This window comes from Apium graveolens, chromosome 11 (assembly GCF_009905375.1).
Source record: "Apium graveolens cultivar Ventura chromosome 11, ASM990537v1, whole genome shotgun sequence".
Taxonomy (NCBI): Eukaryota; Viridiplantae; Streptophyta; class Magnoliopsida; order Apiales; family Apiaceae; genus Apium; species Apium graveolens.
In genome coordinates this window covers 131,188,281-131,203,393 of record NC_133657.1, presented here as the reverse complement: position 1 = coordinate 131,203,393, position 15,113 = coordinate 131,188,281, and the positions used below count along the sequence as shown (strand labels likewise).

Here is a 15,113-nt window from a genome sequence, read left to right as displayed (position 1 = left end):
TCAATCCCTTTGGCATTTCAAACAAGAACTAGGTTTAGTAAATCTTCCTTGATAAGATTTTGCAAGTCTTCCTCATTAAAGTTTTTTATTAAAAAGTTGTGTGAAGTCTTCCTAACTAAGTTTTAGAAGTCATCCTCGATAATTTTTGAGAGACTTCCTCAATAAGTTTTGACAATAACTTTATATTTGTTGAAAAATGTGAGTTTTAGCCCCACATTGTCAAATAATGTTTGAGTCGTACTTGAGTGAGTGAATGTTGCATGTGCACAACAAGTGACGCTTGGTGTAATAACTTGAATTTTTGAGACTTTGTAAAACGATTGATGAATCGTAACCCTGACAATCGGGGAAAACATTTTAGCCCACACTATGTTGTGGATGGGAAAATTTGTTTCTGAGTCAATAACATGATTATACGTACCAATTAAGTGTATGTAAATGCTATTAGTTTTCGAAGAAAACGAACTTTGAAAAATGACCTTATCTACGAACCGTCAAGGAATACGAGAATCATGATATAATTACAAATTTAAATTCTACAAATTCAAACCCATGTACGAGGCTTCAAAATATAAAGGACGTATAAGAAATGATTTACCCCTCGAACCGCTTACGAAGATTTATTACGAAAATGGATAAGCGACCGAGCGAACGCGTAAGCGAATAAATAAACGTATCAAGCCAAGCTAACCATACAAGCTAACTAGGGTAAGAAACTAACCATGGTTAATAACCAAATAGTAGCCTAGATAGAGAATATAATTGCCTAGCTAGTGAAGAGTGGCTTGAATAGTAACTAAGGTACTAAGCTAGTGTTATAGCTTGGAAACTAGGAAACCTAGGAAGATATGGCAAGATTTGACAATCCTAGGAGATGTATACAAGATTACATATAATTACGTTCACAAGAAGCATCCAAGCAGCCAACAAAAACTCTCTCTTCTCCCTTTGAAAGGCTCAATTTGGTAATTTGCAATAAGGAAGAGAAGTCAAACTCAAAATATCAACTTCTAGCCATGGCAAAATTCTACAATTAAATCCTAAGCTTCCTACATCCTAAAATAAGGTAAGATGATTTTTTGGGAGCATTTCATTAAGGTTTGATTGGTGAAATAAATTCATGAAAGTGATGATGAATAGTGAGGAATAATAACTTTTCTTGATTTCTTGATTTTCATGGCATAATCTAGGTTCCTTAAGCATAACCAAGCCCTCTAAAGGTTTAACCATCACGAAGAACACATCCCAAGCTTTCAAGAAAGGTTTAAATCCTTGACCAAACTTTGTTTAAGGTTTAAGTTTCAAAAAACTTTAAGATCTTAGTTATAAACCTAGTTTTGGGAGTTATTTTGTGATTTCTTGATGTTTAGTTAGTTAGCTATTAAGGTTGTTGTTGTTGTATCAAGTACATGATGTTCTTCAGATGATTTAGTATTGAGATGATGTTATGGTGATTGTTGATGGTTGGTTAGTGATTTAGAGCGTAAACAAAACTCGGATCGTAATTGTAACACCGTTAAAACGAACAAAACACAACTATAAGTTTTCTACAGAGTTACAGAAAGTATAAACTGTAGTTCTTGAAAACTAAGGCTTGATTATGGTAGACAATGTTATAAGGATCGTTTAGGCACTTGAATCGCTTAATTTTGATTTACGGATTAAAAAATATGACTATTTTAGTAAAAATGATTTACGCGATAAAAACTACTACGAATTATAAACTTTGGAAATAGAAATGATCGACTTACGAATATTCAAAAATCATGAATTTTTACAGAGTAAGATATAAATTTTATTAACTGCAATAAAAATTTCAAGTGAAAATATGGATTTTAAATTTTATAAAAATGTCGGAGCCGAGACCACGCGAATAGAAACCCTTATTAATCGCGAGCAGGGCCGAGGGTCGAAACGTAAAAGGTATTAACGAACATAAGGGATTTAGAAAAGAAAGCGAATATGACAAGTACTTGTACTTAATAGAATAATAAGAGTAAAGTAAGTTGCGTGAACGATTAATAAGTATCGTGTATGTACAAGTAGCAATAAATTTGAACGGGATCTAACGAAACGAAATTGTTTATAATCATAGATTTCCGAGCGGACCCTAGGGCACCTTCCACTTCAAAGTACACAGGAAAGTTTACGAACCCAACTCCATATACTGTTGTGTTGTGAAAAGTTGTTTTATTGTCTTTCGTACAAATGTCATGCTTGCCATGATAATAGCATTTTGAGTTTTTACGCATCAATAACGATTATGTTACGATGTATATATCATAGAATATTTTAGCGCTACCATAAGCGTGATGTATAAATCATAAGACCGAGAGTAGGTCAGAGTTATAAAATGAAAACCCGAGAACTATCCCGGTGATGTTTTGGACGATCAAAAGTCCCTACTTATTTTTATTCCATAGGACTCGATGTCCAATTGTGAAATATTAAATACCTCGAATTTATTTAAAACGATTCCAAATATTGTATTCCATCAACTATATTTAATTACTCGGACAATGAATATTATTTCAATTATTTATTAATATAGGAGAAGTATTCTCCAACGATCATTTATTTCAAACTCGATTAATTATATTATTAAAGATTATTTTAATTATTTAAACATAAATTACTTGAGGAATATTATTTTAAATATTCTTTTTAAATATAATTATTTGAGGTTTAATTACTTAATAATTATTATTTAATTATTAAATATTTATTAAATAATTTAATATGATTTAAAATTCATAAAAGCAATTTTAAAATAATTCTGAAGATTCAGAAAATCATTCTAATTGTTTTGAATCATCGAAAATATTATCCCGACGTATTTTAAATATTTTGACTACAATTTCAAAAGAATTTCCCCCTCAAATACTTATCTGTTGACAATAGTCAACTCACATTATCTTAGTGCTTCCTCCGAAATTTTCGGAAGTACATATACGTAAAAGCGAGATGAGTTGTGCCTATCAACAAGCAAAACGCTTGGAGAACTTTGATGTGGTTCGAGTTCTTGAGATATGATAGGATTTCTTAAAGGACAAGGGAGGGGTAGAGATCGAGTACTTTGTGTATTGGGGAGACTACCAGTACCGTGGGAGACGGTACTATGTGTACCTAAGGGCCTACAAAGTGTGTGCATACCCAAAATGGGACACATAGCCCGTATGCGGCCAGGGTGATAACAAGGAGTTTGGAAGTCATCCTCCTACTAGTAGCAAATGTTACTAATTTTTGTCTTACGACTGATCATCGTAAGCGGTGGCTTCAGTGAATGTCCTGTATTCTTCCAATTGGAATTATGATGCAATACCGTAACCCAAGCCTAGGTGTTGGGTTGACCATTAAGGTATTTGCAGGCTAATTAGTCAACAAAAGAATTATTTTCGAAAGGAGGTGTGTATCACCGAGAAGAACTATTTTAAATAAACATATTTATCATATATGGAATCATACATAAATTTCTCATTCAGTCTTTTCATACTCTATATCATTATGCTGGGCATTATAACTCACACTTTTTTTCTTAAATTGACACAATAAAACAGTGAACCAAGATGCCTATCATGAAACTCACGAGCAGGAAATGGGTAGGAAATGGACAGTTGTTCCGTAGGATGTTTGGTGCAGTACCCCAAGTAGATCGAATAAGCTGGATTGGTTTTCAGTTATTTTTAGTCTGTCTTATATATAAGCATGACTTATATAAGATAACAACTAAGAAACGTATATTTGGTCGCCGGTCTAACCTTACATAAAGGTTACACCCATGGTAAGACATAATCACTTTTGGGATTGTAATAATTATCACTTTGTGGATTGATACACTCTAGTAATGCATTGTTCGTTTCCTAGACAATAACCTATAAGTGTGTGTGTATGGATAACTGTGGGGTCATAAAGGTGTGAGTATTTATATATTATTGTACAAGATAAGTGTTATACAGGATTTAAGATGGCGTGGCCTCCTAGATCCCTAACCCCGGATTTTGAGGTGCCACGCTTGAAATGCGTTCTGCTCCGTGAGAGTTTTCCGAGACATTTTGAATACTCAAAATGACTAAGAGATGAATGAGGTATAAGTATCTAGAGATCATCCCTTGAAAGTGGAAACGTAGTTAAGCAACCTTATATCCACACTGAAATGGAAAAGGGATTATCATTGCTTTATATAGCACAACACTCTAGTAGTGTCTAAATGTGTTACTTAGGTATTGCTTCATCCTCTACGTGCGCGCAAGGGGAGTGCAAATAATGGGGTTTCGGGGCTAATCCGAAGCTTGCAAAGGTCGCGTGTGTGACGTGCGGATATGAATGTAGCAAAAAATTGGGTCATCCAATTACAGACTTTTGCAAATTTTTCCACTCGGTTTGGGCCCTTAAATAATTAATTCATTTTAATACGGATAATTATAATTGATTTGAAAGAATATTAATTTGAGCCGATTATGAATTATTATTGATAGAATTAATTAATTAACGCCATTTAATTAATTAATGGAGAGTCGTAAGGTTATATTCATTCAAACCCCTAGCCGACCTCTCTTCTCTGTATTCTCTACTGATTGTTTTCTTGCTCGGTTCAAAGTCGCTGATGGTGACGCTCTGCTTCACTGCAACTCGTTTTATCTTGGGAGGTGCTTTGCTCACACATACGGTAAGGGCTAATATATTTTAAGGAGACAGTCACACACTAGACTCGGGTTTTTGGTTCATGTCTCCTATTTATTTGTTTCTTTCATTGTTTGTTTACACCACCCTATTATTCACACACAAACACGATTTGAGTGTTTACTTATTGATTTGAGTTACGATTTATGTACAATAACACTATGAACAACGCGGTGAATATATCGGCTGATCCCAACGCACAGATCGCTGGATCTGATGTGGTTCCCCAACACATGCCTAACCCTAACACATAGATCGGAGTATCTGATGGGGTCCAACACATGTTGGACATCTATATTCGAGCCATGTGCCCGTGGGACACACTTTCATCGAACATTTTATTATGCCCTTTGGACATACATCGGTAGGATTCGTTTCTCCGTATGTACATGCGGTGCCTATTGGTGTGCATACATCTGTAATAAAGACGCACGTACCAACTGTTACACCTGGGGTTTCCTTTGCACCTGTTATGCAAAGAGTTCCTATTGGATCTGTTAATAAACCCGAGAAGTTCAACGGAATGAACTTCAAATGTTGGAAGCAAAAGATGCTTTTTTATCTGACCACGCTGCATTTGGATTGCTTCCTGAAGAAAGAGGTACCGTTGCTCAGTGTTGAAAGCAACGCGTAGATTGTGTATGTTGCTGATGCATAGAAGCACTCCGACTATATTTTTCGGAACTACATGCTTACTTGTTTGGATGACTCGTTGTATAACGTATATAGTTCGAAGCCAACATCTAAGGTCTTATGGGAGTCGGTTGATCATAAGTATAAAACCGAGGACACTGGGACAAATAAGTGGATTGTTGGACGCTTTCTTGAAATTAAGATGGTGGATTCTAAGATTGTGGTAAGTCATATGTAAGACTTGCGGGTGATCATTCATGAAATTCATGCTGAGGTAATGGTCATTAGTGAATCTTTCCAAATTGCTGCTGTGATTGAAAAGCTTCCACCTGCATAGAAAGAGTTCAGAACTGCCTTAAGCACAAGCAAAAGGAGATGTCCATGGAGGACCTGATTCTCAGACTTCGTATTAAAGAAGACAATATTGGACCTGAGAAGAAAATGCATGTTAAAAGCTCAAAGCCCAAGAAGATTAATTTTGATAAAGGGGCAAAGCTGGCACCCAAATGAGGGATTTCGAAGTCAAAATTTCAAAGAAAGTGCTACAACTGTGATAAAGTGGGTCATAGGTCATCTAACTGCAAGAAGCCTAAGAAGGCCAATAAGAAGAAAGAAGCAAACATGGTCGATGATATCTCCAAGAAAATAAGTGATATAGAGCTCTGTGTTATGGTCTCTAAAGTAAACCTGGTTGGCTCTAATCCTCGTGAGTTGTGGATTGATATTGGTGCTACTAGGCTTGTTTGTTCGGATAAGGCAATTTTGTCTAGCCTCAAAACTTTTGATGCTGGTGAGAAGCTTTACATGGGGAATTCAGCGACTTCTACCATTGAAGGTGAAGGCACAATGATTCTGAATATGTCCTCTGGGAAGATTCTGACTTTGGAGAATGTACTTTATGTGCCCGATATTCGCAAGAACCTTGTGTTTGGTTCTTTGCTCAATAAGCATGGCTTTCGTATTGTAGTTGAGTCAGATAAAATTACTTTATATAAAAGTGGTATGTTTATAGGCAAGGGCTATGAAATCATTAAGTTTTTTAAACTCCATGTTATGTCCGTTAAGGACAGTAATGAAATGAAGAATTCTTTTGCTTACTTTATTGAGTCTCCTAATTTATGGCATGCTAGATTTGGACATATGAGTTATGACATTTTTCAAAGATTAAGTATTAAAGAATACATACCAATATTGAATATAGATTCAAAATATAAGTGTAAAACTTGTGTTAAGGAACAATTAACGAGATCATCTTTTAAACGAGTTGAAAGAAACACTAAAGGGCTTGAGTCAATACACATCGACATTTATGATTTAAATTCGCTCCAACCAGAGGAGAAAATAAGTATTTATTACTTTCTTGGATGATTATACAAAATATTGCCATGTATATTTGCTTAAAAGCAAAGACGAAGCTATAGATAAATTTAAAATATATAAGAAAGAAGTTGAGACACAATAAAAGGAAAATTTATACGATAAGTAGTGATCATGGAGGTGAATAAGTGGAACCTTTTGGGGAAATTTGTTCACAACATGGTATAATCCATGAGGTCACTGCACCATATTCCCCTCATTCAAATGAAGTGGATGAGCAGAAGAATCGTACTCTCAAAGAAATGATGAATGCGATGATGTTAAGTGGAACCTTTTGGGAAAATTTGTTCACAACATGGTATAATCCATGAGGTCACTGTACCATATTCCCCTCAGTCAAATGGAGTGGATGAGAGGAATAATCGTACTCTCAAAAAGATAATGGATGCGTTGATGTTAAGTCCTAGTTTTCCACAGTCGGTGTGGGGGGGAACCATCTTAAGTGTAAATTATCTTATTAACAAGATAATTAGCAAGAATAAGAAAGTAAGTCCTTATGAAATGTGGAAGAAAGAGAAACCAAGTTACCAACACTTGAAAGTGTGGGGTGTCTTGCAAAGGTACTGATCCCTGCACCTAAGAAGGTGAAGACTGGTCCATAAACTGTAGATTATATTTTCATCGGATATCCACCACATAGCATTGCATATCAATTTCTCGTGTATGATTCCAAGATTCCTGAAATTCAGAGGAATACGATTATAAAATCTAGGAATGCCTCATTTTTTGAGACGATATTTTCATGTAATCCAGTAAATGAGAAAATGAGCTCATTAGTCTATAGATGAGAAAAATGAGAGTGAAGAAAGTGAGAACGCAAATGTGGGGTAGTAAGAAGGAGTAAATGATAACGTAAGGAGAAATTCTATGTGTCTGACTTTATGACCTATTTTCTCGAAGAAGGTGACCTGAAAACTTACAAGGAAGCGGTTACCTCACCTGATGGCCCTATGGGGAAAGAGACCATCAAGAACGGAGTTGATTCAATTATGCAGAATCATACTTGGGAATTATTAGACTTGTTAGCCATTTGTAAACCGCTAGGTAGCAAGTGGGTTTTAAGAAGAAGTTGAAAACTGATGACACTATCAACAACTATAAAAGGCCTTGATTATTTTGACACATACTCTCCAGTAACGAGAATGATGTCGTTACGATGCAAAATTTAACAGTACATCAAATAGATGTAAAATTAGTGTTCCTAAATACGAATATAGATGAGGAAATCTATATGGAACAACTTAAGGGTTCATTGTTCTTGGACAAGAAATGAAAGTATGTAGACTAGTGAAGTCACTGTATGGCTTGAAGTAAGCGCCTATGAAATTGCATAAGAAATTTGATGAGGTCGTGCTAGTCAATGGCTTCAAGATTAATAAATGTGATATTCGTGCATATTACAAGGATAATAAGGGTAGTTATGTCAAGGAAATGATAATGGTTATGTCATGATGACATTATATGTAGATGATCTACTTATTGCCAAAATCAATGATAAAGTGATCAAATCTACTAGAACATGTTGAAATCGAGATTCGACATGAAAGATATTGGACTAGCAAATATGATTCTAGGAATCCATATTTCTAGAACATCAGAGGGACTCACATTGAGTCAAGCTCATTATATTGACAAGATCCTTGATAAGGTTCTTAAGGATAACTTGAGAAAGGTAGGACACCTATGGATATGACTTTGCATCTATCCAAAAACAAAGGTATAGTGGTTTTTTCATTGAAATACTCGAGAATAATTGAAAGTTTGATGTACCTTATAAGTTGTACAAGATCATATATTGAATACTCAATTAACAAATTAAGTAGATTTATACGAGTAATGAGATACTTTTCAAATTCGATAAATTATTATGAATTGTTTTCAAATAATATTTTTCTAATTTGGATATTATAAAATATTAAATATACATAATCTATTTTCAATTAGTTCTTGATTTACCGATTAATATATGAATCCTTAGTTCTGGTTTTCCAATTTCTACATAAATGTTTTTACCATATATAAAGCTGTAAATATTTTAGATATTCACAGGGCTACATTTCGCGTGAACGACATCGTACCCAACTTACCCTAATGTAACGCAGCACTGCCCTAAAAAGACACTAAAACCCTGTGAAAACCCCAAAGACTTGTTGTTCATCTATTTCATTTTACAAAAGATGGCGTCTGTAGCTTTGAGAAATCCAAACTCAAAACGACTCACTCTTCAACTCTCATCTCAACTCTTATACTCCTCTTCTTGTACTTGTCGTGGATCTATCTCTCCTAATGTCTCTCATTCTGTTCTCCCAAACGACGCCGTTTCTTCTTCTCCTTGGTGGAGATCCATGGCCACTTTTACTCGCACGTATGCTCCTTAATCTCGATTACCCTTTATTTCTTTTTCAATTTTATGCATACCCTTTATTTCTTATTCAATAATATGCAGTGTGTATTTGATTAGTGTGTTTTTGTATTGTGGCTAGTTTTTTTGTAATCTTGATCTATTTAATAGTGATCATGAGATGATTATAGTTTTTTTAGTTAATGTTATGAACTTCGATTTTTCGTAATTGTTGTGAAAGAAATGTTTTGTTTTTTTACGAAAGATGAACTTGTAGCGAATATTTGAATTTTATCCTTGTTTTGTGGTGATGAATAGTTTTTGAGTTACTTTATTCATGTGATATAGTTTTGGGAGTATAATTTTGTGCACTTGGTATATTGCTTATCATGGTTTTGCATTTTTGTAATAAAAGTTATATCAACCATTCAACTCTCTTGAACAAGTGTGTATATGTTTGGCATTAACAGGTTTACATATCTTTTACGACTGGCATAACAGAGTTTTAAAAAATAGAAAAAAAATGTTTGACATATGTTGATGAAAATGGATAGGTATCATTGTATATGGTTGCAGGATATCCATATGATATTATAACTCTTTAAACGCTTATGAATTGCAATATTTTCTAAACGGGGTTTTGAAGAAGTAACTTAAGTGACATTACGGAAGTTATACTCGTCTTTAATTTTTGTTCCTAATGTGTAATAAATAGGATTCATCTCATTAATGTTTGACTACTTGCAGGAAACCTCACGTCAATGTAGGTACAATCGGGCATGTTGATCATGGAAAGACAACTCTAACAGCAGCAATTACAAAAGTGAGGATCTCCGAAACATAATTCTGTCTGTTGCTGCTCTTTTTGTGATGCAGGATATTATTGCTTTATTATTGAGGTCCAACCCTGCAGAGTAGTATTGTAAATATATGTGTTACCTTAAATATTTATTATTCGTTGCTTAGGCAAGATGTTTTACTTTTTCAGGTGTTGTCTGAGGAAGGGAACGCCAAGGCTGTTGCCTTTGATGAAATTGACAAGGCCCCAGAAGAGAAAAAAAGAGGAATCACAATTGCCACGGTTGGACCATAATTTGAGCTTAATCCCTTGACTAAGTTTGTTTGGCTTATTTTGATGATATTGTATTGGGAAATTGATTAATACAATTTTGCGTCTCAGGCCCATGTTGAGTATGAGACAGCCAAGCGGCATTATGCCCATGTAGATTGTCCAGGCCATGCCGATTATGTTAAAGTAAGCTATACATTTGAGTGCAGTACATAAATTTACCATTTTTTAGACAGTTCTAAAAATTATTTCCCCCTTCTGTTGAAGAAATTGTTTTGAAATGTGTGATTATATACTGCTTTTGTCATGTTCCCTTCAGCTCTGTGAGACTTATTTTATTTGCAGAACATGATTACTGGAGCTGCTCAAATGGATGGAGGTATTCTGGTTGTGTCTGCTCCTGATGGTCCGATGCCACAGACGAAGGAACATATTCTGCTTGCACGCCAGGTGGCTGTTTATCTATAAAAGCCTGTAAATCTGTTTAAAATGCCATTTGTCAGTTCAGTCGTGAGTCTGGCATTATTTTCTCCCCTGTAGGTTGGTGTTCCATCACTTGTCTGCTTTCTGAACAAAGTTGATGCCGTTGATGATCCTGAATTGCTGGAACTTGTTGAGATGGAGCTCCGAGGTATTTTCTTTTCCCTACTACTTTTCACTCTATATGGGTAAACACAATTATAATGCATACTATTTAGAAAAGTTATTCTTCAGGTGAAATCACCAACTATGATAATATTAAATGCCATTCCAATGTTCTTTATTGGTTTTACAGACTTGCTCAACTTTTATAAGTTCCCTGGAGATGACATTCCAATTATCCGAGGTTCAGCCCTATCAGCTTTACAGGGTACAAATGAAGAAATAGGAAAGAAGGCTATACTTAAATTAATGGATGCTGTAGATGAATACATTCCTGACCCTGTTCGCCAACTTGACAAGCCTTTCTTGATGCCTATAGAAGATGTTTTTTCAATTCAGGTAAAAATTGGCTTATTGTATATTTGAGAAAAAAAATATATTAAGTGTTGTTTACACGGTATTAGAAGTATAGTTTACATGTCATACAATATGAAGATTTTACCAAAATGAGGCTGTAAAGTTGTCGCTAATAGATTTATTACTTCTATTTTGGTATGAATCACACTAGTTCCAAGACATTAATGTAGCAATTTTAGATGTAAACTGTTGTTTAAACCCCTCCTGTTCAAGGATATTATTAGTGTAGCAGTTTCATTTGTTGTTAGTCCCCTCCTACCTATACAGGCATTTATCTTAAAGTTTTACCTTCTCTTTTCAACGTGCTTGAGAGAGTTTGTTTTTGTTCCTTTTATCGTCATAAATATGTTCACTGTCCTTGATACCTTGAAACCAATGTTTTATCTGTATTAGGGGCGTGGAACTGTCGCCACTGGTCGTGTTGAACAAGGGACTATTAAAGTTGGCGAGGATGTTGAGATCTTAGGACTGATGCAGGTGATTTTTGAAGTCATGTTTTGTCTTTAATTATATATATACATGAACTTAGATTGCTTAGATTTTCCCTCTTTTGCATTGATCACTATATGTAGGGAAATTTGAAGTCTACTGTGACCGGCGTTGAGATGTTTAAGAAAATATTGGATCATGGGGAAGTAAGCAAATGACTTGTACTCATTGAGCCTCAGTTACATTTATGGTTAAATTCTCAAGCTCTTCTATTTTACTAGGCCGGTGACAATGTGGGACTTCTTCTGCGTGGGTTAAAAAGAGATGATATTCAACGAGGACAGGTGAGTTGCAACATTTAGCAATATTCAACTATGTTATTAAAATCATGACTGTAATTACTAGCTGACATGTCTTGCTCTAGTTTATAGCTTAGTGTGTGTGTGTGTGTATACATATATATATATATAAATAATAACTGAATAGAGGCAACAGAATAACTTTCAATGTTTACTTTTTATTATTAAACAGATCAAGTATGTTCAATTGCATGCTTTTTTTACTCATTAAATATATAATTTGTGGAATGCCTGTAATATCTAGAATCTGGAAACTGACTGGAAAGTTTGTTACTTTGCATCATATAATGATACAGAAATTTTGTTGTCACTGTGTTTTCTGATTTACCTTGCTAAATAGGTGATTGCAAAGCCTGGTTCTGTAAAAACATACAAAAGGTTTGAGGCGGAAATTTACGTCCTGACAAAGGATGAAGGTGGTCGTCATACTGCCTTTTTCTCAAACTACAGGCCCCAGTTTTACCTGAGAACTGCAGATATTACCGGTAAAGTGGAATTGCCTGAAGATGTTAAGATGGTTATGCCCGGGGACAATGTGACTGCTATTTTTGAGCTAATCACTCCAGTTCCACTTGATGCAGGTACTTATAGACATTTTCTGATACGAAAAAATGATATGATACTTTTGATGTCTTCTTTATTAGTTATGTAATTCTATTGGCAGAAAACATATCCTCAGAATTAGGTTCCAGAACTTCTAGCTCTTTAGATGATTTCAATATTTAAATAGTGGTGTTCTTTTTCCTATTTAAGCTGATGCGTTCTTTTTCCCATCGTAAAGACTTGTTTATATTTGTCCGATTGGTATCACTTTTCAAGTTCTATTTTGCTACAAAAATTTGGTAGCTGTGTTTTCTTTATGTTTTTTGAGTGCAAAATAAGTTAAGTTTTCGTTCTGCTTCGTAATTCTCTAAATTTCATTTTAATAATAAGTAAGATATCATCTTTCCAGAGTTCAAGGAACTATTTTTATTGCCGTTTATGTACTCCATTGTTTTTTAGAAGATGGGCTTACATTTCTTGTAGCAAAACAAGCAAACTTGTGCTAGTAAATTTTTTTTTATGTTTAGCCTGTCTATGCTTTTTTACTTGCTTTCCGGTTAAAAGAAAGTGATATCGTGTCCTTTCCACTTATTAGTCTTCTTGCTTAGTTCTTGATATGCTTTTGTTGATTGTTTTGGACAATCATGGTAAGTGAAGAAAAGGAGGTGTTGATATGTATTGCGTGTTTTCTCGCAGGACAAAGGTTTGCTCTGAGGGAAGGCGGTAGAACTGTTGGTGCTGGAGTAGTTTCCAAAGTGATAAGCTGAAATCCTGAGATACAATGCACTGTATTTTAGGTTTTTGTTCTTGTACCAAACAGGGTAAGAAATACTTAGTATAGCGAAACATCTCTTTGAAATTAGTTCCATGAGTTCTTGAATATGAGGTTTTCATTTGATGTGACAAATTGCTTTGGTAGTAAAAAAGATGTACTGGAAGAGGAAGTTCACCTATCAGTTGCTCCATTTGTAACCTACGCAGATATATATTTGGTTGCCTAAGATGATTTTAGTTGACAAAATTAATAAATATTATTGTTGCTGGGAATGTGACCACAGTACATAGATTATGATAGAATTGCCAGAATTGGTTCCTGCTGCATGGTCAATACTTTTGCATGCATTTTTATTTTGTTAGGTATTACCAACGGTGTATATTTGAATAATCTTAATTATATGCCTCAAAACAGTTCCGAGTAAAATGTAAAATTATTTCATTCATTTTGTATGGGGCTTTGTTGGACTCATTTCAGAATTATTAGGTGTTGCATGTTTCTAAACTAACTAATACATTGAAGTCGTTAGGAGAGTTCCTTCCAATTCCATTGCGCAGAATGATGATGATGCTGATTGTAGCTGGTATTCTAATCTATGAATACCAGCTTCACATAAAGGAAAGAGGCGACATCCCTGGCCTTGGAGTTGTATAAATTTCATCCCTGGCCAACTCCGTCTCTGGCCTCGGGGTTGCATAAATTCCACCCCTGGTCAATTTAGCTCAACCCTTTGAACTATGAGTATATTATTTTCGTAAACCCCTTAACTTAGGGGCCCTATTCAGTACTCATATTTTGAAACGTCATCCTTCAAAAAGAATAATAATTTACAACACTCCATCAAAAAATCCGTTAACGTCAAATTAGATGTATCCTGTGTAAGGAGTTTTTTCATAATTTCATAATGTAATTATTTATTTTTTATCAAAAAAATTAATATTAATTTGATTTAATTGCCTAAAATATTTAATTTAAATAATTAAAAGAATTAAATACAAGAATTTAAATCTCATTAAACTTTTTTCTTGAATAATAATTTGTTATTTTGTAAAAAATTAAATTTCATCTTTCGTTTGCATAACATTATTTAAAAATACAATTAAATCGTACTTTGATTTAATTAATCAAATATGAAAGTACATTTTTTTATAAAAAGAATCAATAATATAAAATCTAATTATTATATATGTTTTCTGGTAAAAATGGAAAATTATATAATGTAGTTACGAAAATGTCATTATACTTTTTAACTATTATGGACTAAAATTGACGGAGGGTTGCAATTTTTTTCTATTTTTGTAAGTATAACAGTATAAGTACTTAAATATCACGTTTAAAAGTATGACTACCTAAGCGTTTTTTTTTCAAACACAGGAGTTACAAGCAGCAATATACACTTTGAAATAATTGCCACTTCTAACTTTGATATTTTTTCCAAAATTAGTACCGGGTTTGCAATTGAAAAATATTTTTCCCACATTTATTTGGATTCATAATAATATTTTTCAGGAAAGTACTCTCTCTGGGATAAGCAACGAAAGCACTCTACAAAATCTCATTCGACACAACACTGAACATACAACACATCCTTCATAAACACTCCAGCTCTATAAGCTATGGCTTATTTTTTCCCTGTTTCGAATAAGATTGTCAAGCGCCGTGGAGCACAACTAGAAGTTCGAGTCCGAAAAACCCGCCCACGAAAAGGTCTTCGTCCTTGCCAATTGAATTGCAATATATCTAACAATAAGTTCAACAACTCCCAACTCCCTCACGTGAGCTTTTAAGTTCAATTATAAAGATTTTGACAAAAAGTGACACTCTTACATGTTTTGAAACTTCCGTAAATCGCTAAAATATGAGCATCATTTTCTATCTTTAAGAAACTTCTAGTGCTCCCTTATAACA

General features: G+C 34.2%; 1 protein-coding gene across 1 annotated transcript; it reads left to right on the top strand.

The window, feature by feature from the left end:
* Positions 1-8,788: 8,788 nt before the first annotated feature.
* Positions 8,789-13,477, top strand: LOC141697965 (elongation factor Tu, mitochondrial-like). Its single transcript, XM_074502542.1, has 12 exons — positions 8,789-9,055; positions 9,779-9,854; positions 10,020-10,112; positions 10,212-10,286; positions 10,446-10,550; positions 10,641-10,731; positions 10,876-11,081; positions 11,493-11,576; positions 11,672-11,734; positions 11,810-11,872; positions 12,228-12,468; positions 13,127-13,477. Exons 1-12 carry the CDS (start codon positions 8,868-8,870, stop codon positions 13,195-13,197), a joined length of 1,356 nt encoding a protein of 451 aa, XP_074358643.1. The 5' UTR covers positions 8,789-8,867; the 3' UTR covers positions 13,198-13,477.
* Positions 13,478-15,113: the final 1,636 nt, after the last annotated feature.